The 22,682-nt window shown below is 40.5% G+C and overlaps 1 protein-coding gene across 1 annotated transcript in view; it reads right to left on the minus strand.

The window, feature by feature from the left end:
- The window catches only part of SYCP1 (synaptonemal complex protein 1), a 360,929-nt gene extending 339,499 nt beyond the window's left edge, over positions 1-21,430 (minus strand). The window contains exons 1-3 of the mRNA XM_073615691.1: positions 21,364-21,430; positions 20,676-20,749; positions 11,479-11,587 (exon numbers count right to left, since the gene is read on the minus strand). Of these exons, the coding sequence (XP_073471792.1) occupies positions 11,479-11,587; positions 20,676-20,749; positions 21,364-21,430 (250 nt within the window). The remainder of the gene's footprint in view (positions 1-11,478; positions 11,588-20,675; positions 20,750-21,363) is intronic.
- Between the last annotated feature and the right edge of the window lie 1,252 nt (positions 21,431-22,682).

Genomic DNA, 22,682 nt, shown 5'->3' on the forward strand with positions numbered 1-22,682 from the left:
TCCAATCATCTATACGGCCAAAGAAACCGGAAGCTACGAGCATTTCATGACTTAGGTTTCCCCGGATATAAACAGCGCCATTGAGAAATTGGCAAAGCATTTTTTCACACTAATAGACCCCAATTAAAAAAAAAAAAAAGTTCATGTCACTACCTATTGCTATCATAGGGGATATTTACATTCCCTGAGATAACAATAAAAACGATTAAAAAAAATAAAAAAATAAAAATGAAAGGAACAGTTTAAAAATAAAATAAAAAAGCAAAATAAATAATTAAAAAAAAGAAAAGCACCCCTGTCCCCCTGTGCTTACGCGCATAGGCAGTAAAAAATTAATATAGTCGCGCTAGTGGAAAATAAAGTAGAAACTGTAAACATTAAATACTGGTGACATAAATAACTCGATATTAGATACAAAGATTGTGCACCTTTAAATCAAAAAGAACGTGCCAACTTAAATTGGAAAAATGTCCATAACCAAACAAACATGGAAGTGAAATAGTGAAATATTAAATGAAAAAAGTCCAAAAGGTGAAAACGAATTTCTAAGTGATGAGTGGTGCAAAAACAGATACAGCCGGCTTTCACGTTATCTGTTTTTGCTGTTTTTTACACCTGTCAACTGTAAGTGTGCATTCGACTTTTATTATTTAATAAACCTATAAGGATTTACGCTATGTGGAGCACTTTATGTGTTTTATTTCTTGGGAGTACATCACTTTGCTGTGATCGATGGTGAGGATCCCCCTGGACGTTGAGACATTTGGTACCTGCCTGTGAGATCCCGGGCTGGGGTACAGCCATCTGCTTAGCGTGGTCCCCTGTAACAAGGGACTATCGCTCTCTGGTAAGTGACAGTGTTTGTCATAGGTGGAGGTCCCATCAACGCACTTGGCACCTTATGAATATTTGCACCACTCATCACTTTGAAATTCGTTTTCACCTTTTGGACTATTTTCATTTAATATTTCACTATTTCACTTCCATGTTTGTTTGGTTATGGACATTTTTCCAATTTAAGTTGGCACGTTCTTTTTGATTTAAAGGTGCACAATCTTTGTATCTAATATTGAGTTATTTATGTCACCAGTATTTAACGTTTACAGTTTCTACTTTATTTTCCACTAGCGCGACTATATTAATTTTTATTATTCTGATTGGTGTCATATAACACTTGATAGTTGCTGCTATTTTTACTTATTTGTTTTGTGTTAGCGCAGTATTTTTTATACATCTTACGCGCATAGGCAAACGCAAGCGTCAGTATGGTGTCATATGTAAACAGCAATAGTACCATGCATGTGAGGTATCAACGCGAAGGTCACATTGAGGGCAGTAATTTTAGCAGTAGATTTCCTCTGTAAATCTAAAATGGTAACCTGTAAAGGCTTTTAAAAATGTATGTAGTTTGTGCGCAAAACGTTTGTGCGCATTTTTTAAATCATGTCATGTTTGGTATCCATGTACTCGGCTTAAGATCATCTTTTTTATTTCATCACAAATTTGGGCAATATAGTGTGTTTTTTAGTGCATTAAGATAAAAAAAAAAGGGTGTTTTTTCCCAAAAAATTGCGTTTGGAAAATCGCTGCACAAATACTGTGTGAAAAAAGAAAAGGGGCAAAACCCACCATTTTAATCTGTAGGGCCTTTGATTAAAAAAAAAATATATAATGTTTGGGGGTTCAAAGTAATTTTCTTGCAAAAAAAATATATTTTTTCATGTAAACAAAGTGTCAGAAAGGGCTTTGTCTTTGTGGTTAGAAGAGTGGGTGATGTGTGACATAAGCTTCTAAATGTTGTGCATAAAATGCCAGGGCAATTCAAACCCCCCCCCCAAATGACCCAATTTTGGAAAGTAGACACCCCAAGATATTTGCTGAGAAGCATGTCGAGTCCATGGAATATTTTATATTTTGCCACAAGTTTCGGGAAAATTATTAATTATTTTTTTTTTACAGAAAGTTGTCACCAAATGATATATTGCTCAAACATGCCATGGGCATATGTGAAATTGCACCCCAAAATACATTCTGTTGCTTCTCCTGAATACGGGGATACCACATGTGTGAGACTTTTTGGGAGCCTAAACGCGTACAGGACCCGAAAACCAATCACCGCCTTCAGGCGTTCTTTTTGATTGCCTCTTAGCAAATCGCTTGGGGTGTCTACTTTCCAAAATGGGGTCATGGGGGGGGGGGGGCGCTATCTGGACATTTCAGGACCTCCATAACTGTGATAGGTAGTGAGGAATAAAATCACCATTTTACGTCCTTAGAAAGCCTGAAGGCGGTGCTTGGTTTTCGGGGTCCTGTACACGACTAGGCTCCCAAAAAATCTCACACATGTTCACACATGTGGTATCCCCGTACTCAGGAGAATCAGCAGAATGTATTTTGGGGTGTAATTTCACATATTCCCATGGCATGTTTGAGCAATATATCATTTAGTGACAACTTTGTGCAAAAAAAAAAAAAATTTCATTTTTTCGCAACTTGTGGCAAAATATAAAATATTCCATGGACTCAACATGCCTCTCATCAAATAGCTTGGGGTGTCTATTTTACAAAATGGGGTAATTTGGGGAGGGTTTGTGCTATCTTGGAATTTCATGGCCTTCAAAACTGTGATAGGTAGTGAGGAGTGAAATCAAACATTTACGCCCTTAGAAAGCCTGAAGGCGGTGCTTGCTTTTCGGGGTCCTGTACACGGCTCCCAAAAAGTCTCACACATGTGGTATCCCCATACTCAGGAGAAGAAGCAGAATGTATTTTGGGGTGTAATTTCACATATTCTTATGGCATGTCTGAGCAATATATCATTTAGTGACAACTTTGTGTAATTTTTTTTTTTTGTCATTTTTCAATCACTTGTGACAAAAAAATAAAATATTCAATGGGCCCAACATGCCTCTCAGCAATTTCTTTGGGGTGTCTACTTTCCGAAATGGGGTAATTTGGGGGGGTTGTACTGCCCTGCCATTTTAGCACCTCAAGAAATGAGATAGGCCGTCATAAACTAAAAGCTGCGTAAATTCCAGAAAATGTACCATAGTTTGTATATGCTACAAGTTTTGCGCAAACAAATAAATATACGCTTATTGACATTTTTTTTTACCAAAGACATGCGGCTGAATAAATTTTGGCCTAAATGTATGACTAAAATTGAGTTTATTAGATTTTTCTTCTAACAAAAAGTAGAACATTTCTTTTCAAAATTTTTTGGTCTTTTTCCGTTTTTATATCGCAAAAAATAAAAATCGCAGAGGCAATCAAATACCATCAAAAGAAAGCTCTATTTGTGGGGAAAAAAAGGGTGCAAATTTCATTTGGGTACAGCATTGCATGATCGCACAATTACCAGTTAAAGTAGCGCAGTGCCAAATTGTAAAAAGTGCTTTGGTCATTGAGCAGCCTAATCTTCCGGGGCTGAAGTGGTTAAAATTTGAAAAAGTGTATTTCCAAATAAACTGCCTTTGAAAAACTGCTGTGCAAATACTGTGTGATCTAAAAAAATGACAAAGCCCACAATTTTATTCTTTAGGACCTCTGCTTTAAAAAAAATTATATAATGTTTTGGGGTTCTAACTTATTTTCTAGCAAAGCCTGAATTTGCTCAATGGTTACTAATTGCAGCATGCAGGGTAACATTACATTTAATATTCTTATTATAGTTTCTGGGTAAGCAAATAGCTGGGAAGGTCCATGGGTATTTCTAGTTCAATGTTATTTAAAGCTCCATTTATCAGTGTTTCATTTGTAGGATCTTCTGCATTTTCCCCCTTTCTCTGTTCCCACGTTCGCCCCGGGAATGATAATATACCAGCAACGCCGCACTTGTGATTGTTCTACATTTATACATGGAATATATCATGCTATATTGTACCATGTTATCGTGACAAATTGTATTTTATAGTCATTTGCATTTATATTTAGATTGACATTGCTCTGGTCTTTAATTTCTCCTGAAGAAGCGTGAAACATATAGGCAAAAGAAAGGATAGTGAAATTCCCGAACCAAGTATAATATTGATATTTGTTCTCTAAGGCCAGTTGTGTGTACAATTTATACAGGGAATTCTCCCCATCATTTAATGTTAAAGTGGTTGTAAAGACAGAAGGTTTTGCATTAAGATAAAAAGATAAAAAACTTATGTGTGCAGCAGCCCCCCAGCCCCCTAATACTTACCAGAGCCCCATCTAGATCCAGCGATGCTGCATGAGAGACTCGGTTGTCCGGGACTCCCCTCCTCCGTGGCTGAGACAGCAGCGCATCATTGGCTCCCACTGCTGTCAATCAAAATCAGTGAGCCAATGAGGAGAGAAGGGGGAGGCTGGGCCGCAGCTCCCTGTCTGAATGCACACAGGGAGCTGCGGCTTGGGTGCCCCCATAGCAAGCTGCTTGCTGTGGGGGCACTCAACAGGAGGGAGGGGCCAGGAGCACCGTAGTGGGACTCAGGAAGAGGAGGATCCAGGCTGCTCTGTGCAAAACCACTGCACAGAGCAGGTAAGTATAACGTGTTTATTATTTTTAACAAAAAAAAAAAACAAGACTTTAGAATCACTTTAAGACAGAACACTAATTTTTTTAGTATTGTTTTTATCATTGGTACTCAATAAAGATAATGTACTTTTAAGTGTGTTGTGATCCTTATGCCATGTACACACGGCCGGACTTTTCGACGTCAATGGTCCGACGGTCTTTCCGACGGACTTTCTAACAAACGGACTTGCCTACACACGATCACACCAAAGTCCGACGGATTCGAACATGATGACGTACGACCGGACTAAAATAAGGAAGTTCTTAGTCCTTAGGAAGGAAAGATTTGAAACATGTTTTAAATCTAAAGTCTGTCTGATTTTCGACCGAAAAAGTCAGCTGAAGGTCCAATGAAGCCCACACACGGTCGGATTGTCCAATGGATCCGTTCTAGCGGAACAGTTCGGTTAAAGTCCGGTCGTGTGTACACGGCATTAGGGTGCCTATAAAGTCCCTATCCAATTTCCAATTGTTCCCATTGTCAATGGGATGTGGTGTTCTGTATGTTATATATTTGGACCTCCTAAGTTACCAACCAGTAGAGACCCTGCGCTTTTATATCTACCTAATATGTCCAATGCACACTGGCAATATTGCTGCCGTGAACCCACTGTTTTAGAGAAAGGACTAGATTATCGATTCCTTCAAATTTTTGGCTCCTGTGCCTGCTGAACAAGGGCAACGGCTAACATACTGCATCATACTGTGGGTTGATCCTTCTTTCTGGTGGCAAACCTGCAAACATTTAGTCAAAACCTTTGTAATTTGCAAATCCGGGGGATACACCAAAAATCTGTGGCAGTGGCAAACCTTAAACTCATTCCTATCAACAACACCAATATATTCATGTTATGTTACCTTTTAACTGAGAAAAAATAAACCTGCATGTGACATTTTCATGTTTGCCTTTGAAATGCAATTCTTTGCTGCCAATTGGGTTTGTAACTGAAACTTTTCTGAGATAATCTCATGAATTCAGTCTCTTTTTCTGCTTAAATGAGAACTATAGCAAGATAACAGCATAGCATGTGATTAAACTTGACAGCAACAACCCACAATTAAAATGCTGCTTTTGGGTAAATGTGAGAACAAAAGGAAGTGTGGTTGGGACTTTACATGAGGCATGTTTGTGTGTATGATGATATAGAATAAACACAAATAAATTGAATGTCACACTCCCCAAGGGAGTAATTCATAATAATAAGCATAATAAAGCCGATAACGGTGAAACATTTATGATACAGAATGTAATCATAAAGAGTCAATATATATAATAATACATTTAATCAGGAATGATTAATTGATGAACATGATTTCTGACAAAGTAAATGATAAGCAATCAAATACATACAGATAATTCATACATGATTTACATGATATGTGAAATTGATAAAAGTTGTAATATGATATAGTTATCAGGACAAACTTGTACTTTGCACCCATAGATGAACACTCAACGCGTTTCATAGCCTCTTGCCAATCGTCAGGAGTTGGGTGTATGAATGCACTAAAAATTAAATAGACAAATTATTGAGTTATCTATAGGGATCCACTATTCCCCATAGGTAAAAGAAAAAGTCAGAAAGGAGAAAGAAAAACCACTATCAATTTTACTTACAAAGCAGCCCATAAGTTATGGCCAGCTCCAGGGAATGGAATAGAACAGTGGCTCGGCATAGGTGGTCCCAACCAGGGTTGAGGCGGGAGATCCTCGAAACAGGACCTGTGGGAAACTGTGGCCAAGGAGCAGGTTGGACAGTCACTACACAATGCCATATTGTGAAATTTGTGCATAATTGGCATCTGCCCAAATCTGTGTGCAAATATAAAGTAAAATAATAAGGAGCAACCAATGCAAAATGATGAATTGTTTGACTAGTGTGGGTGTAAGGTAAATGTGAATATGAGTACGTGTAAAGATGTTCAGTGATGGAAAATGTGTGAATGATGAATTAAATTAAAAAGTATATGCTGTATATCAAATATACAGTATCTCACAAAAGTGAGTACACCCCTCACATTTCTGTAAATATTTTCCATCTTTTCATGTGACAACACTGAAGAAATGACACTTTGCTACAATGTAAAGTAGTGAGTGTACAGCTTGTATAAAGTGTAAATTTGCTGTCCCCTCAAAATAACTCAACACACAGCCATCAATGTCTAAACCACTGGCAACGAAAGTGAGTACACCCCTAAGTGAAAATATCCAAATTGGGCCCAAAGTGTCAATATTTTGTGTAGCCACCATTATTTTCCAGCACTGCCTTAACCCTCTTGGGCATGGAGTTCACCAGAGCTTCACAGGTTGCCACTGGAGTCCTCTTCCACTCCTCCATGACGACATCACAGGGCTGGTGGATGTTAGAGACCTTGCGCTCCTCCACCTTCCGTTTGAGGATGCCCCACAGATGCTCAATAGGGTTTAGGTCTGGAGACATGCTTGGCCAGACCATCACCTTTACTCTCAGCTTCTTTAGCAAGGCAGTGTTACCTGCAATAACGATTCTTGACGATTAATCGTGCAGCTCTAAAATATACATGTCTGTACAAAGAAATATGCCAGTAAATAATTAATGCGTATGCAGTAGTAATGTATATAAATGTGTGTGTGTGTGTGTTGATGTAGGTGTATGTACATGTATATTGTATATAGGTGTGTGTGTGTTTGTGTGTGTGGTACGGGTGGTGGGTCAGGCTGATTGAGACCTCGACTCATCGAGGTCATGTCAACGCACCCCATGCGACGCCGTGATGTGAAGGCAGGCTTTTTCCATTCCACGTTTTAACAGAGGGGAGCGGACGCACGCAAGTCTGATGGGGGTTAGGTGCTCCTCTCCTTGGCTGCCACGTGGTATACATGACATTGGCGGGGATCCGCCCAGGACCGGGGGTATATCTGGCCCGGGGCTGGCCAGAACGTCACTCCACATGCCATCACTATGGGTATTAGACCTTTGCGTCACACCTATTTTCAGTTCAGGTAATTGGGGTTTATTATATTTTATCACTTCACATAATGCATACACATGCATATACACACACACACACACAATATAAATTTACACACACACACACACACACATTTATATACATTACTACTGCATACGCATTATTTACTACATTACTACTACTATATTTCTTTGTATAGGCATGTATATTTACACACACACACACACACACACACACATATATATTATACGTTTTAATTAATCTCAGGCTACTTTCACACTGAGGCACTTTACAGGTGCTACAGCGCTAAAAATAGCACCTGTATAGTCCCTGTAAAGCGCCTCTCCTGTGTCACCAGTGTGAAAGCCTAAGGGTTTTCACACTGGAGCGGTGCGCTTGCAGGACGGTCTGCAGTGGCGCTTTGAACCCTTTTTCGGCCGCTAGCGGGGTGGTTCTAAAACAACGGTAAAGCGGTGCTAAATATAGCGCTCGCTTTACCGCAGAGGCCCACAACGCCCCAGTCTGAAAGTAGCCTAATTATTACATCATTCACACATTTTCCGTCACTGCACACATCCAATTATCTTTACACGTACTCATATTCACATTTACCTTACACCCACACTAGTCAAGCAATTCATCATTTTGCATTGGTTGCTCCTTATTATTTAACTTTATATTTGCACACAGATTTGGGCAGATGCCAATTATGCACACATTTCACAATATAGCATTTTGTAGTGACTGTCCGACCAGCTCCCTGGCCACGGTCTCCCACAGGTCCTGTTTCGAGTATCTCACGCCTTAACCCCCAGTTGGGACCACCTATGCCGAGCCACTGCTCTATTCCATTCCCTGGAGCTGGCCATAACTTATGGGCTGCTTTGTAAGTAACATTGATAGTGCTTCTTCTTTCTCCTTTCTGCCTTTTTCTTTTACCTATGGGGAATAGTGGATCCCTATAGATAACTCAATAATTTATTTCATTTTTAGTTCATTCATACATCCAACTCTTGACGATTGGCAAGAAGCCATGAAACGCGTTGAGTGTTCATCTATGGGTGCCAAGTACAAGTTTGTCCTGATAACTGTATCATATTACAACTTTTATCAATTTCACATATCATGTAAATCATGTATGAATTATCTGTATGTATTTGATTGCTTATCATTTACTTTGTCACAAATCATGTTCATCAATTAATCATTCGCTATTAAATGTATTATATATATGGACTCTTTATGATTACATTCTGTATCATAAATGTTTCACCGTTATTGGCTTTATTATGCTTATTATTATGAATTACCCTCTTGGGGATTGTGACATTCAATTTATTCATGTTTATTCTATATCATTATACACACCAACATGCCTCATGTAAAGTCCCAACCCCACTTCCTTTTGTTCTTGCATAACATTTAAACCCCTTTCACACTGCCGGCGCCCGGGTGTCAGCAGTAAAGCTGCGTTGTTTTTAGCGCTGCCTTACCATCATTTTAGCGGGGCTATTCGGCCCCTAGCGGGGCGGTTTTAACCGCCGCTAGCCGCCGAAAAGGGGTTAAATCCGCCCGCAAGACGCCGTTGCAGCGGCGGTATGACAGCGCTGCCTCATTGATTTTAATGGGAAGGAGCAGTGAGTTCACCGCTCCTTCACCGCTCCTTCACCGCTCCAAAGAAGCTGCTGGCAGGACTTTTTCTGATGCCCTGCCAGTGCAACGCTCCAGTGTGAAATGGAGCAGCTGTTTTAGGGCGGTTTGCAGGCGCTATTTTTAACGCTATAACGCCTGTAAAATGCTCCAGTATGAAAGGGGTCTTAGGGATGGAGGCATGCTGATGTTGTTGCTCCAGGCTGAGACAAGTCACATTTATTTCTAGTTTTCTACCTTTGAGTAAAGCTACAGTGCCATGAAAATGTATTCATACCCTTTGAAATTTTGCACATTTTGAACGCAAAGGTATTTTATTGGGATTTTATGTTAAGGACAAACACAAAGTGGCGCATCATTGTGAAATGGAAGGAAAATGATAAATGGTTTTCAAATTTTTTTTTTTTACAAATAAATACGGTAACTGAAAAGTGTGGTGTGCATTTGTATTCAGCCCCCTTTACTCTGATACCAACTAAAATCTAGTGGAACTAATTGCCTTCAGAAGTCACCTAATTATTAAATAGAGTCCACCTGTGTGTAATTTAACCTTAGTATAAATACAGCTGTTCTGTGAAGCCCTCAGAGGTTTAATAGAGAATCTTAGTAAACAAACAGCATCATGAAGGCCAAGAAACACACCAGAGAAGCCAGGGATAAAGTTGTGGAGAAGTTTAAAGCAGGGTTAGGCTATAAAAAAATATCCCAAGCTTTGAACATCTCACAGAGCACTGTTCAATCCATCATCTGAAAATGGAAAGAAAATCGGAAAGAGTATGCCACAACTGCAATCCTACCAAGACATTGCCCTCCACCTAAACTGGCAGGCTGGGCTAGGAGAGCATTAATCAGAGAAGCAGCCAAGAGGTCCATGGTAACTCTGGATGAGCTGCAGAGATCCACAGCTCCTGTGAACAGATTCACCCACCTGATAACTATTAGTCGTGCACTCCACAAATCTGGTCTCTATGGAAGAGTGTCAAGAAGAAAGTAATTGTTGAAGGAAAGCAATAAGAAGTTCTGTATGCAGTTTGCGAGAAACCATATGGGGAACACAGCAAACATGTGGAAAAAGGTGCTCTGGTCAGATGAGACCAAAATGTAACTTTTTGGCCTAAAAGCAAAACGCTATGTGTAGTGGAAAACTAACACTGCATATCACCTTGAACACCCCATCCCCACCATAAAACATGGTGGTAGCAGCATCATGTTGTGGGGATGCTGGTCAGAGTTGATGGGAAGATGGATGGAGCCAAATACAGGGCAATCTTAGAAGAAAACCTGTTATGCCGCGTACACACGACCGGTTTAGCCGTCGTAATAAACTCCGACGGTTTCTCAGACGGAATTCCATTCAAGCGGTCTTGCCTACACACAGTCAACCCAAAGTCCGACCGTCCAGAGCGCGGTGACGTACAACACTTACGACGGGACTAGAAAAAGGAAGTTTAATAGCCAGTAACCAAAAGCTTCCTTCTCATACTTGCTTCAGATCATGTGTCTTTTTTGGTCCGTCGGACCAGCATACAGATGATCGGTTTTCCCGATAGGAATTGGGTCCATCAGAAAAATTTAGAACATGTTCCATTTCTAGGTCCGTCAGATTTTTCGAAAAGAAAAATCTGATGAGGCCCACACACGATCGGTATATACGATGAAAAGCTTCCATCGGACTTTTTCTGTCGGACAGTCCGCTCGTGTCTACGCGGCATTAAGAGTCTGCAAAAGACTTGAGACAGGAGCCATTCCCCTTCCAGCAGGACAATGACCCTAAACATACAGCCAGAGCTACAATTAAATAGTTTAGATCAAGTCATATTCATATGTTAGAATGGCCAGGTCAAAGTCCGGACCTAAATCTAATTGGGAATCTGTAGCAAGACTTGAAAATTGCTTTTTACAGACGCTCTCCATCCAATCTGACAGAGCTTGAGCTATTTTGCCAAGGAGATGAGGGAAAAATGTCACGCTCTAGATGTGAAAAGCTGATAGTGACAAACCCCAAAAGACTTGCAGCTGTAATTGCAGTGAAAGGTGATTCTACAAAGTATTGACTCAGGGGGGCTGAATACAAATGCACGCCACACTTTTCACATCTTTTATTTGTAAAAATTTTTGAAAACCATTTATCATTTTTGTTCCACTTCACAATTATGTGCCACTTTGTGCTGGTCTATCACATAAAATCCCAATAAAAAGCATTTATGTTTTTTGTTGTAACGTGACATGTGGAAAATGTCAAGGGTATGAATACTTTTTCAAGGCATTGTATTTGCTAATAATTCATAATTGTCTGTATAAAGATATGAACTAATAACATCTTAAGCTTTTCCTACTTGATGCTTCTTCTAGCTGGTCAATTTTGTTCCCTGATTCGTACAACTGAAGTTTTAATTCTGACAGCTTGCTACCAAGGTCTTCTTTTTCTTTGGTTAATTCCAATACCTGGTAAAATTCAGAGGTTAAACAAAAATGATAACAATGGCATCAATTTTAGTAGGCAATAAAATACATGAAAAACTAATACAGAATGAGGTTGGCAAAGTGAAGTATATTTATTGGACATGTGTCTTTGTAATAACCTTCTGGACCAAAGTGATTTCTTTTATATATATTATCCACCTTACTTTACAGGCATATCCAGAGAAACCCATGGTTTACTCTATTACAAGACCAAAACAAATACCGTCATCAATATTATTGTAAGCTAGCTGCCTTTACCCTTCTGGTGTCAATAAAACAACTGTCTCTATCTCGAAGAAACAAACTACCCCTTTCCACAAAGTCAAGACTATATCATTTATGATTACTGAGAAGCTTTCAAGTATTCTAGATGACACCAAGCTATTTTCTTGAAGGTTTGGTTCAGATGGGTTTTCTAAAAACTTACTACAATAGACCTAACCTCACTCACACAATTATAACTACAAATTCTGGACATGGAATTTTGTGCCCCAGACAGAGATCACCAACTAATCCTTTCCCTCACCCCCACTTTTCCCCTCATTCCCTCTTTAATCATACCCCACTTCTTATACTACTTTCCCTTTTCTTTCCTTCTTCTCTACGTTTATGACATGGTTTTATTTTCAAACACTTCTATACTTCCCCACCTGCTGCTTCAACCTACTTGAAACAGGTGGTCTACTATACCTAACTCTTGATTTTATTACTACAAATTCAACCATTTATGACATCTTCACGCCCAAGATGTACACTCCTGACCCCCATATCACATCAGTTGCATCTAGGCATACACTATTCCACTTTGGCTATAGTGTACTTTCTACATAATCAGACCTAGTGACCACTGCAAGGCTAATTTGCCACAGTTTCCTATGTGTTATTCATGTGGCTTTTATGATGGTAATATGCATCATTATTGTACTGTTTATACTGAAAACTTAATATCTGCGAAATTGAAAAACTATAACAAAGGCCAACACATTTCAAAATGAATATTTTAAGAAGTGATATACTGTAAATTGCCATAAGCATAATTGGAAAATATTTATATCATGTAATATAGAGTGGTATACAGGTTACAGGAAACACAATAAACATATCTACAGCTCCTGGTACGTTGGGGTGACTACATTAGAGTGACCGGTAAGTTGTAGATATAATAATACATAAAACAGTAAGAATATAGCCATCTTGTATATCTGATACTAAGAATGGTCTATGTTTTAAAACACACACCTCCCCAGAAATAATAATCATGAGATTTAACCAAACAAAACATTGTTGGTCAGTGCTGTGGGACCCCCTTACGTTGGTGGTCAGTCGAGAAATGCCCCTTTGTATTGGTGATCAGTATAGTTCCCCTTACTTTGCTGGTCAGTGGGGGAATTGTCCCATTTCACTAGTGGTAAATGGATGAAGGGCTCCCTTACACTGTTGGTCCATGGGAAGAATTTTCCTTTACAGACAGCTCTCATTGGTGTCAGTAGTTACTTCCCTAAGAAATTAAAGTAGTGGCCCCACTGGTTCCATGCCCCTGGCTGATCTAAGTGACATTTGTGCTAAATCTCTGCAGGCACCTGCAGTCTGGAGATCAATCTGGCACTACTAATGGTACCCCTAGTGCAGGGGTGTCAAACTCATTTTCATTATGGCATCATCAGCATTACGGTTGCCTTCAATGGGCTGGTTGCATCTGTAAGACTGTATAAATGTATCTACTCTTTATCATATTAAATAATTGCTTCTGCATTCGATTATTACTGGTTTTCGTAATAACTTAAGACCTAAGCTGTGAAGAGCAAGTGCAGACTAGCACGGAGCCCACTCACACTTCTGTAGCAGATGATGCAAGCCTAAAAAAGGAGTGTCGCACACCACTGGTATCATCCACAAGAAACTTTACTTGAGACCATTCAAACAGAACATGGTTCTGCCATGGGGTTCTGTCCAAGCAGTCCCCAATAAAATTTCTGCCACCTATCAGTGCCCACCAGTGCCACCTCATCAGCATACATCAATGAAGGAGATAAATTACCCTTTTTAAAATTTTATAACAAAATATAAAAAAAAAATAAGTTTTTTTTTTTTTAAATTCGGTCTTTTACATTTTTTTTAACAAAAAATAAAAACCGCAGAGGTGATCAAATACCACCAAAACAAAGCTCTATTTGTGGGGAAAAAAATGATAAAAATTTCATTTGAGTACAGTGTTGTATGATCACGCAATTGTCATTCAAAATGCGTCAGTGCTGAAAGCTGAAAATTGGTCTGGATAGGAGGGGGGTTTAAGTGCCCTGTAAGCAAGTGGTTAAATCCCTGATGTTTTTTTTTTCTGGAACTGGCTGCCCCCTAGCCAAATCCCAATAACTATTGGTATTGTTTGCTGTATGGCTACGGTCCTATGATAAAACATGCTACAGTACATCAGGATGCACTAGCTTTTTTTTTTAAAGAAATTCAGTGTAAGGCAAATTACATGGACGTTTTGACATTATTTTCAACAATATTTATTAGATTGCATTGGCAACTTACTTGGTCCTGATCTACTAAAGCACAAGGTAAATTGAAGTGAACAGAAGACTGACTGACAGCAAAGATCAAGTGGTTCATCCAGTCTGCCATTAGAGCAAAGTAAACATGTGTTTACTTCAACCAATGATGGAAAGAAGCACTATTTTTAATATCCCTTTACATTACTGGATGTTTTTGTTCACCTCACTTCCTAGTTTAGTATATCAAGCCCATTGCGTTGCTGTGAGCTACTTCTTAGTCAACACTTGTTTAGGTTTTTGTTGCTGACAGCACAATATTAAAGAAGAAGCATAGCCAAACATGAGTGCAGTTCGATCTGCACTCCTGTGACCCATTTTCAGCCGACAGCGGGGTAAATCCCACTGTCGGATGACGTCACAGAGCCAGTCCAGGATCCTGACCTTATGGTTGGTATTCACCCAGATGCCTGAAGCGGCAGTTGGCTCAGCCTCTCAGCAAGCCACTGACTGAAAGCCCGAACCAGCAGCTCTCACCCCCACTATAGCCCAGCTGAGCGATGGAGGGGCAGAACAGAGAGCCAGTGATTGGCAGTCACCAGCTCTCTGCAGGCTGAACACCGAGAGCTGAGGGATCAGTGGTGTTTGATTGCTTAGTTCTTAGTCATAGAGCTGGCAGGGAACAGATACAGCATTGGACCGATGCTGCATCCACCTACAGTAAGTGAATATAATTTTTTTTAAATGAATCCCATACTTCTCTTATAATAGTACTGACAAACTGCTTAACCACTTAAGGATCGAAGGGATTCACCCCCTTAATCACCAGGCCATTTTTTTTTTTTGCGATACGGCACTACAGTCGTGCAACGTTGTACCCAAACAAAATGTATGTCCTTTTTTTCCCACAAATAAAGCTTTTTTTTTTTTGCCATTTGATCACCTCTGCGGTTTTTATTTTTTGCACTATGAACAAAAAAGGAGTGACAATTTTGAAAAAAAAGCAATATTTTTAACTTTTTTCTATAATAAATATCCCCCCAAAAAATAAAAAAAAAAAACAAAATTTCTTCCTCAGTTTAGGCCAATATGTATTCTTCTACATGTTGTTGGGAAAAAAAAAAAAAAACACGCAATAAGCGTAAATTGATTGGTTTGCACAAAAGTTATAGTGTCTACAAATTAGGGTATAGACTTATGGCATTTTTATTACTATTATTTTTTTTTTTTTTTACAAGTAATGGCAGTGATCAGCGGGACTGCAACATTGTGGCGGACAGATCAGATACTTTTTTTGGAACCAGTGACATTTATACAGCGATCAGTGATATAAAAATGCACTGATTACAGTATACATGACACTGGCAGAGAAAGGGTTAACACTAGTGGTGATCAGGGGGTTAACTGTGTTCCCTGGGAGGTGTTTCTAACTGTGGGGAGAGTGTACTGACCGAAGGAGGAGAGAGATCGCTGTTCCTGATCACTAGGAACAGACGGTCTCTCTACTCCCCTCTCAGAACGGGGATCTGTTTATTTACATTGACAGATCCCCGTTCTGGCTCTCTGTGGAGTGATCGTGGGTGGCCGGCGGACATCACGGCTGCTGGTCACGCGCATCTGCTCCGGAGCTGTGTGCACGCCCGCTGTATCTATTGCACGATGTGACATACAGCTACGGCGATTCGTACAATAGAGCCAACCTGCCGCCGTATAATCACGGCGGCTGGTCGGCAAGTGGTTAATAAGGAAGAAACAGAAAGTTGATTTTTAAAAAGTATGATAAATTCATAGAAATTGAAAGTACTAGAGATGGAAGGGTTTTCCAAAAGCATTGGGCCTGTGTAGAAGATCATAAGTTGGGCCCTCCTGCCTGAAAAAGAAAGCATGGAGCACACATTGCGCTGTGGTTCTTATTGCATTGAATTTTGGAAGTGGCTTAAAAGGATCCACAGTGCAGGGTTTAGTAATAGGTAAAACAAAGGTTCAGTAGTAAGTGGGTCAGGAGTAAGTGACGCAAAGTTCAGGGGTCACGAGTGATGCAGAGCTCAAGAGTCACGAGTAACTGACTCAGAGTTCAGGGTTAAGAGTAAGAAATTACAAACAGTCAGCCATCAAGTGGAAAAAAAGATACATTCCAAAGGAATGCAGAGTGTGGCAGATATGTGCTACAGATATCATCAAGAGTATTATTATTATTTTTAGTTGTGCATGCTCAACAGTAAACAGGTAATCAATTATTAAATGTATTCTGTTAGAAGTTGTGTAGTTCCAGTTACAATGAAGGCAGTAGTAGATAGGCTATTTAAAGACAGGAATCATGTGAGCAAACCTGCTCTGATGTAGAGGGTCTGCCCTTGAAACCGCTCAGCGATTATGCATACTAGAGACAATGGCTGCATGCTCTCTAACAGGATTCATTACAGGGATTTCTTCTGTGCAGTATGAGTTGAACAGGTCTCTTCCTGGATGCCATTTTATGTGACCTAGCAAGTCTATAAAGTACATTTGTGAGTACTACATTTCATAATATTTTTAATAAAGGTTGTGACATGTTGCGTGTGTGTCAGGAGTAAGTGATGCCGAGTTCAAAAATCAGCAGTGGATAACGCAGAGTCAGGAGTAAGCGGGACAGAGTCCAGAGGTCAAGAATAAGTGACAGAGTATAAGAAATGCTGCGCTAGCCCTCAGAACAAATAAAACAAAATAAATAAAAAAGCAGCTAACACACAAACAAACCAAGTCCGCTCAATATACAAATAATTAAGTGCAGCGCTAAGATCACCCAGCATGAACTTGAAAAATTGTATACACCTGTGAAAAAGTGAATTAAAGTGACAAGAGTGCAAAAAACAACCAATCAGGTATGATTAAAATGTCTATACTGAAATGTGAGATAACAGGGGACCAGAGTCCATAAAAATAGGATCAGTGGAAGTCTTCTCAGGGGGGACAGGAGCTGTAAACCCTGGAGGGTGAATTGACACTCAAATGGAAGGCAACTGTAGTTAACAGGCCACACAAATCTTTAATAAAAGGAGGTTGGGTACCCTTACCGGATCCGTAGGACGTATCTGCCGTATAGCAGTAAGTCTATTAGGCATGAGGAGGTAACCTCCCGTGATGTCCACCCGAATGATGTCCTGTAGATCACGGTCACCGATGTGAAGTAGTTGTCCTGGATGGAAGCCGAACCACTATCACACGCACCCTCCAGTTCCGGAACAGACAGGTCGGGAGGAACTAATAAAAAGTGGAACCATGGGGAAAAAGAAAAAGGGGACTCCACATGGTGTAGGTCAAAACGAGGGGTTTTATTGGATAAAAACCTTTACAAGATAAAAAGTGATCACAAGCGACTAAAAAATAGCAATGTGGGAAGCTGAGAACGCCAGGCCTACGCGTTTCGACTGCAGTGTCTTCAACAGGGGAATAAGACAGCCTCCCCACATTGCTCTTACTTATAGACTGTACAAAAGCTCACAAATTACCCGGGACCGCCCCCAACATGGCGGAACCGTAAGTATAAAATCAGTGAGGACATAAACATCCATATAAAATACATATACAATGTATAATGACACAACTAAATAAACCAAAGATGTGGGGAAAATCACAAAAATGATCCTATCATGAAAATTAATGCCTATAGAGTTTAAGGAAAGGTAGGCACTGTAATAGCAGCGCGGCTTGCGTTCCAAGCCTCGTATACACGGTCATTAGGGAGGAAATGGTCACCAGCAGCCAATCAGCAGCTGGTGTCTCTTCCGCCCACACGTACGGAGCCTGCATTCCAAGCCTCGTGTGGAGCGGCCAGCACAGCAGCTGACGTCATCTCCACTACAGGGCGAGGGGGAGTATCAGGGCCAATCAGCAGCTGGTGATGGGGCAACTCCCACATAGGGAGCTTGCGCTCCGCACCGCGCATGCGCAGAGAAGATAATCCATCTACGGCGCACTCCATGTCTCCCCTGGCACTTAGTGATTGGCCACTCATTCTGAGGAGCCAAACCACACCCCCCTAAGTCCGGTAACCTTCTAGCACAAAACAGCGCACATATAAAGCACTGAAGGTGTCACCCCAAATAACCTACCGGCACAAGAAACAAAGGAATAGACATGAATGGCCAAAATAAGGGGGTCAGAAAGGGAAAATAACCATATCTCTCAAACCCTACGGCCCTGGCACAGTAATACGTGCTCAAGCCTCCATATGAGTGCGAGGCAACGCCACAACGCCAGCCTGAAAGGGGAAGGGGACATAAAAAATATATGTTAGAAATAAAAATAAAAACTGAAAATAAGTGAATCTATCAACATAAACATTGGTATAGGACTGGGTAACCAGTGGATGTGACCCCCCTGAACAGCCAACCCCTTAAGGGGGAAGTATCAATGATCCTGTCCCCCGCAGACCATGCACTAAAGCATGGATTGTAATCAACCCCCGAACATCACGTTAATCTAAAACATATATAATGTATTCAAAGGCAAAGAACCAGAGATGTATCGCGGCTCCAGAGCGGAGGTGCGCATCACGCACGGCTAAGGAAACAATTAATGTCCCATTCGACATTCATGCCGTGCGGCGAATAGCACCTCAGCTCGTAGATCCAATACGTTTCGAGCCACGACACACCCCTGAGACGAGATTCGCCCCTCCAATGTGGGACGAATTTGTCGATGATCAAAAATGAAGTACCTGTAGGGTCCCTATTGTGGCACTCCAGGTAGTGCCGGGGAACGCTTAATGCAGCCCTTTTTAATTTTCGCGATGTGTTCATTAACCCTGGTGGAAAAGGCCCTAGTAGCGCATCCAACATATTGTCTCTTGCAAGGGCAAGTGATGAGATAGACAATATGTCGGGTGGCACACGTAGTAAAGTGCTTCATATTGTATTCCTTAGAAGTCACTGTGGAATGGAAAGTCACAGTTTTATGTCTCCCACATGTATTATGTAAACACACATTGCACTTTCTGCAAGGGAAATATCCCCTGCAGTCCTGGAAGGAGGAGACCAGAAGGGGGGGGATCGATAGTGTTAGGAGCGACTTCACCCTGGACGGAGCGTGCGCCACGAAAGAGGACACCGGCCCGGTCAGGTAGAACAGGACCCAATACACAATCATTTTTAAGAACCCTCCAGTGCCTGTCAATTTTCCTAATCTCTTTATGTTGTGTAGAAAATGAAGTGAAAAAGGACCATTTGTATTGGTTCTCTTCCTGTACTTTAGGGCGATCCACCAGGAGCGAATTCCTCTCGACTCTCGACACTTCCCCTATGATGGCATCCAGGTGAGAGGGTCTATACCCTTTTTCCACGAATCTCTCCCTAAGGGTCTGGGATTGAGACTGGAAGTCTTCGATGTTACTACAGTTTCGTCGCAGATGAAGAAACTGTCCCTTCGGGACCGATCTGAGCCATTGCTGATGACAGCTGTCTGTCGGGATATACCCATTACGGTCCGTAGGTTTGAAGAACGTTTTGAGGACCAGTTGCCGATTGACTACGGACACCTCTAAATCCAAGAAGTGGATAGTCTCAGAACTGGCCTCAAAACTGAAGGAGATATTTCTATCATTAGTATTCAAGTATTTCATGTACTCCCCCAGAGATCTAAGGTCACCCTTCCAGAGGAGGAGGATGTCGTCTATATACCTGGCCCACAGGACCAACTCAGGCGGTCTATGGGAATAGACGATATCCTATTCCCATAGAGTCGCTTGTGATCACTTTTTATCTTGTAAAAGGTTTTTATCCAATAAAACCCCTCGTTTTGACCTACACCATGTGGAGTCCCCTTTTTTTCTTTTTCCCCATGGTTCCACTTTTTATTAGTTCCTCCCGACCTGTCTGTTCCGGAACTGGAGGGTGCGTGTGATAGTGGTTCGGCTTCCATCCAGGACAACTACCTCACATCGGTGACTGTAATTTACAGGACATCATTCGGGTGGACATCACAGGAGGTTACCTCCTCATGCCTAATAGACGTACTGCTATACGGCAGATACGTCCTACGGATCCGGTAAGGGTACCCAACCTCCTTTATTAAAGATTTGTGTGGCCTGTTACCTATAGTTGCCTTCCATTTGAGTGTCAATTCACCCTCCAGGGTTTACAGCTCCTCTCCAGTGACCAGTATGTGAGAGTGAGATCGATAACACCAAATTACACACCTGCTCCCCATTTACATCTGAGACGTTGTAACACTAATGAGTCACATGACACCGGGGAGGAAAAATGGCTAATTGGGCCCAATTTGGACATTTTCACACAGGGGTGTACTCACTTTTTTTGTCAGCAGTTTAGACATTAATGACTGCGTGTTGAGTTATTTTGAGAGGACAGCAAATTTACAGTTATACAAGCTGTACACTCACTACTTTACATTGTAGCAAAGTGTCATTTCTTTAGTGTTGTCACATGAAAAGCTATAATAAAATATTTACAAAAAATGTGAGAGGTGTACTCACTTTTGTGAGATACTGTTTGTGTATGTATGTATGTATGTATGTTTATATATGTATATATACTACCAATGTATGTGCAACAGATTAAATGTGGTTGTAAAAAACCTACCTTCTTAGTACTTTTGGCCAATTCAAGGTTGTGTTCCTTCTGCATCTCTTCTCTTTTTTCAGCTTCATATTTTACTTAAAAGAGAAACACAGTCACCTGCATAGTTTTGTCATTTATTTCAAGCAACAAATTAAATTATTATTTAGATCTCCAATACAATGATAACATGTGTATACACAATAAAAGCGAACTACACTAAGTGTCTTGTAAGACAAATCACTTTCTATCCAGTATTACCTCTCTTGGGATGAAATTATGAATACCCCTTTTAAGTCCCCACAGAGTCTTATGTAGGCCATGCATGCAATTTTCAACCAACTTTGATTGCACAATTTCATCAAACAGATTAAGGGAACCTACTAACAATTAACAGTTTCACGGTTTCAGTTTAAATTGTGGTAGGTTGCTTTTTCCCATTACTTTCCTGTTACTTTCTGAGATCAAGAGCTGGTTGAAACGTTCGAGGAAAACTGTCATGTGTATGGCCAGCATTACTCATCCTACTCAATGGCCAAAATGAGAGGATTGCCTACCATCCCACCTAATTGCTAAGAAGGTGTCAGATAGACCGGGAACTTAATGTTGAGACTAGATATCAAACTTCACCCCACTTTATAGTACATAAAAGAGAACCAGTAAAACAGTCATATGAGTATTAATAAAAATAAAGACAAAATCAAGTTTATACTTTGACTATAGATTTCATGTCTGGAATTCTCAGCTTGAGTTCGGAGTTCTTCAAAAGCAATAATCATTCTCTACAATAAAATCATATAAAGAACATAAACATATTTTTGAACAGGTATTTTATTGGACTTTGTTACAATGTCATTTTACATTGGTATAACCAATATAATGGTCAGAATTAGGCCCACATTTAAATGGGCTGTCCTATGCGTGTTTGTCATCCGAAAAGAAGCTCCTGCTCCTTTTTCGAGTGACAAGCTTCATGCGATTTGTGAAGGTGCGGTTTGCTAAAATTGCAGCGCATTGTGCAACACAATTTGAGATCGGGGGCAGAATCAAAGCAATTCTGCCCACAATCCCAAATTGCAAAATGTGAATGGGGCCTTAGCAAATGCGTTGAAGTAAATACTTTACTGCTTTCTCTGATTTTCCATATACTGTACCTCTATGTTTATATGGCCATCTAAAGCTGACTGTGGAGCTTAGCCCCCACTAGCTATTCACCCCCTCCACCCTGGACACCCCCAGCCGTATGTTTTTTTTTTTTTTTTTTTACATATTATATACTATAGGCCAGTTATGTGCCACACTGGGTGCAGAGTACAGCCTGTCATGGTTGTGCTCCGCTGTACTCATGCACATGGCAGGGCTACATTAAAAACAAGTACAGTGTACAAGCATATGGGCTTGTTCGCTGCACTCATGTTTATAACACCGCTGTATACACATGTACAGTGGAGCACAGCTATTCATGTCAGTGACAGGCTCTATTCTACACCTGGGCAAGAGTCCTTCGTTTTTCCCTGGCAGTGAGTGGTTTTCCATGATGCAGATATATAATGTGATTATGGCTCTCTTACTCAATACACTGTAAGCACAGGGCTTACATAATGCCCTGCAGTCACGATATCTCCTCAGTCTTACTAGTTGAGATATGCTGCGTGTTATTTAACCCAAAAGACTGAAGAAATGTTGTGGCAGAAAAGAAGTACTGTAGGGGATAGCTCTATATTTAAGAGAAGTATTGCAGTCAGGGGGATCATATGATACAAAAATGATATTTTCTAAAATGTGACATGCTTCTAAAACCAAGGTATTTCTACCTTCCAAGTGACTTCAATGGAGACATCAGACAAAGCTACCTGGGAATTGTATGCAATAACTGCCTTTCCAAGAATGGAGAGGACTTCTGGGCAACTAATATTACTAATGCTAATATAGTGAAAAACTTCCCCAAGCAAAAATAAAATTTACCCAGAAGTGCTTTCCCCTTGCTTTCATAGTGTAATACTTTTTCTAACATCACGAGATAAGATGAAA

The sequence above is a fragment of the Aquarana catesbeiana genome, linkage group LG02 (assembly GCF_042186555.1).
Source record: "Aquarana catesbeiana isolate 2022-GZ linkage group LG02, ASM4218655v1, whole genome shotgun sequence".
In the NCBI taxonomy this organism is placed as follows: Eukaryota; Metazoa; Chordata; class Amphibia; order Anura; family Ranidae; genus Aquarana; species Aquarana catesbeiana.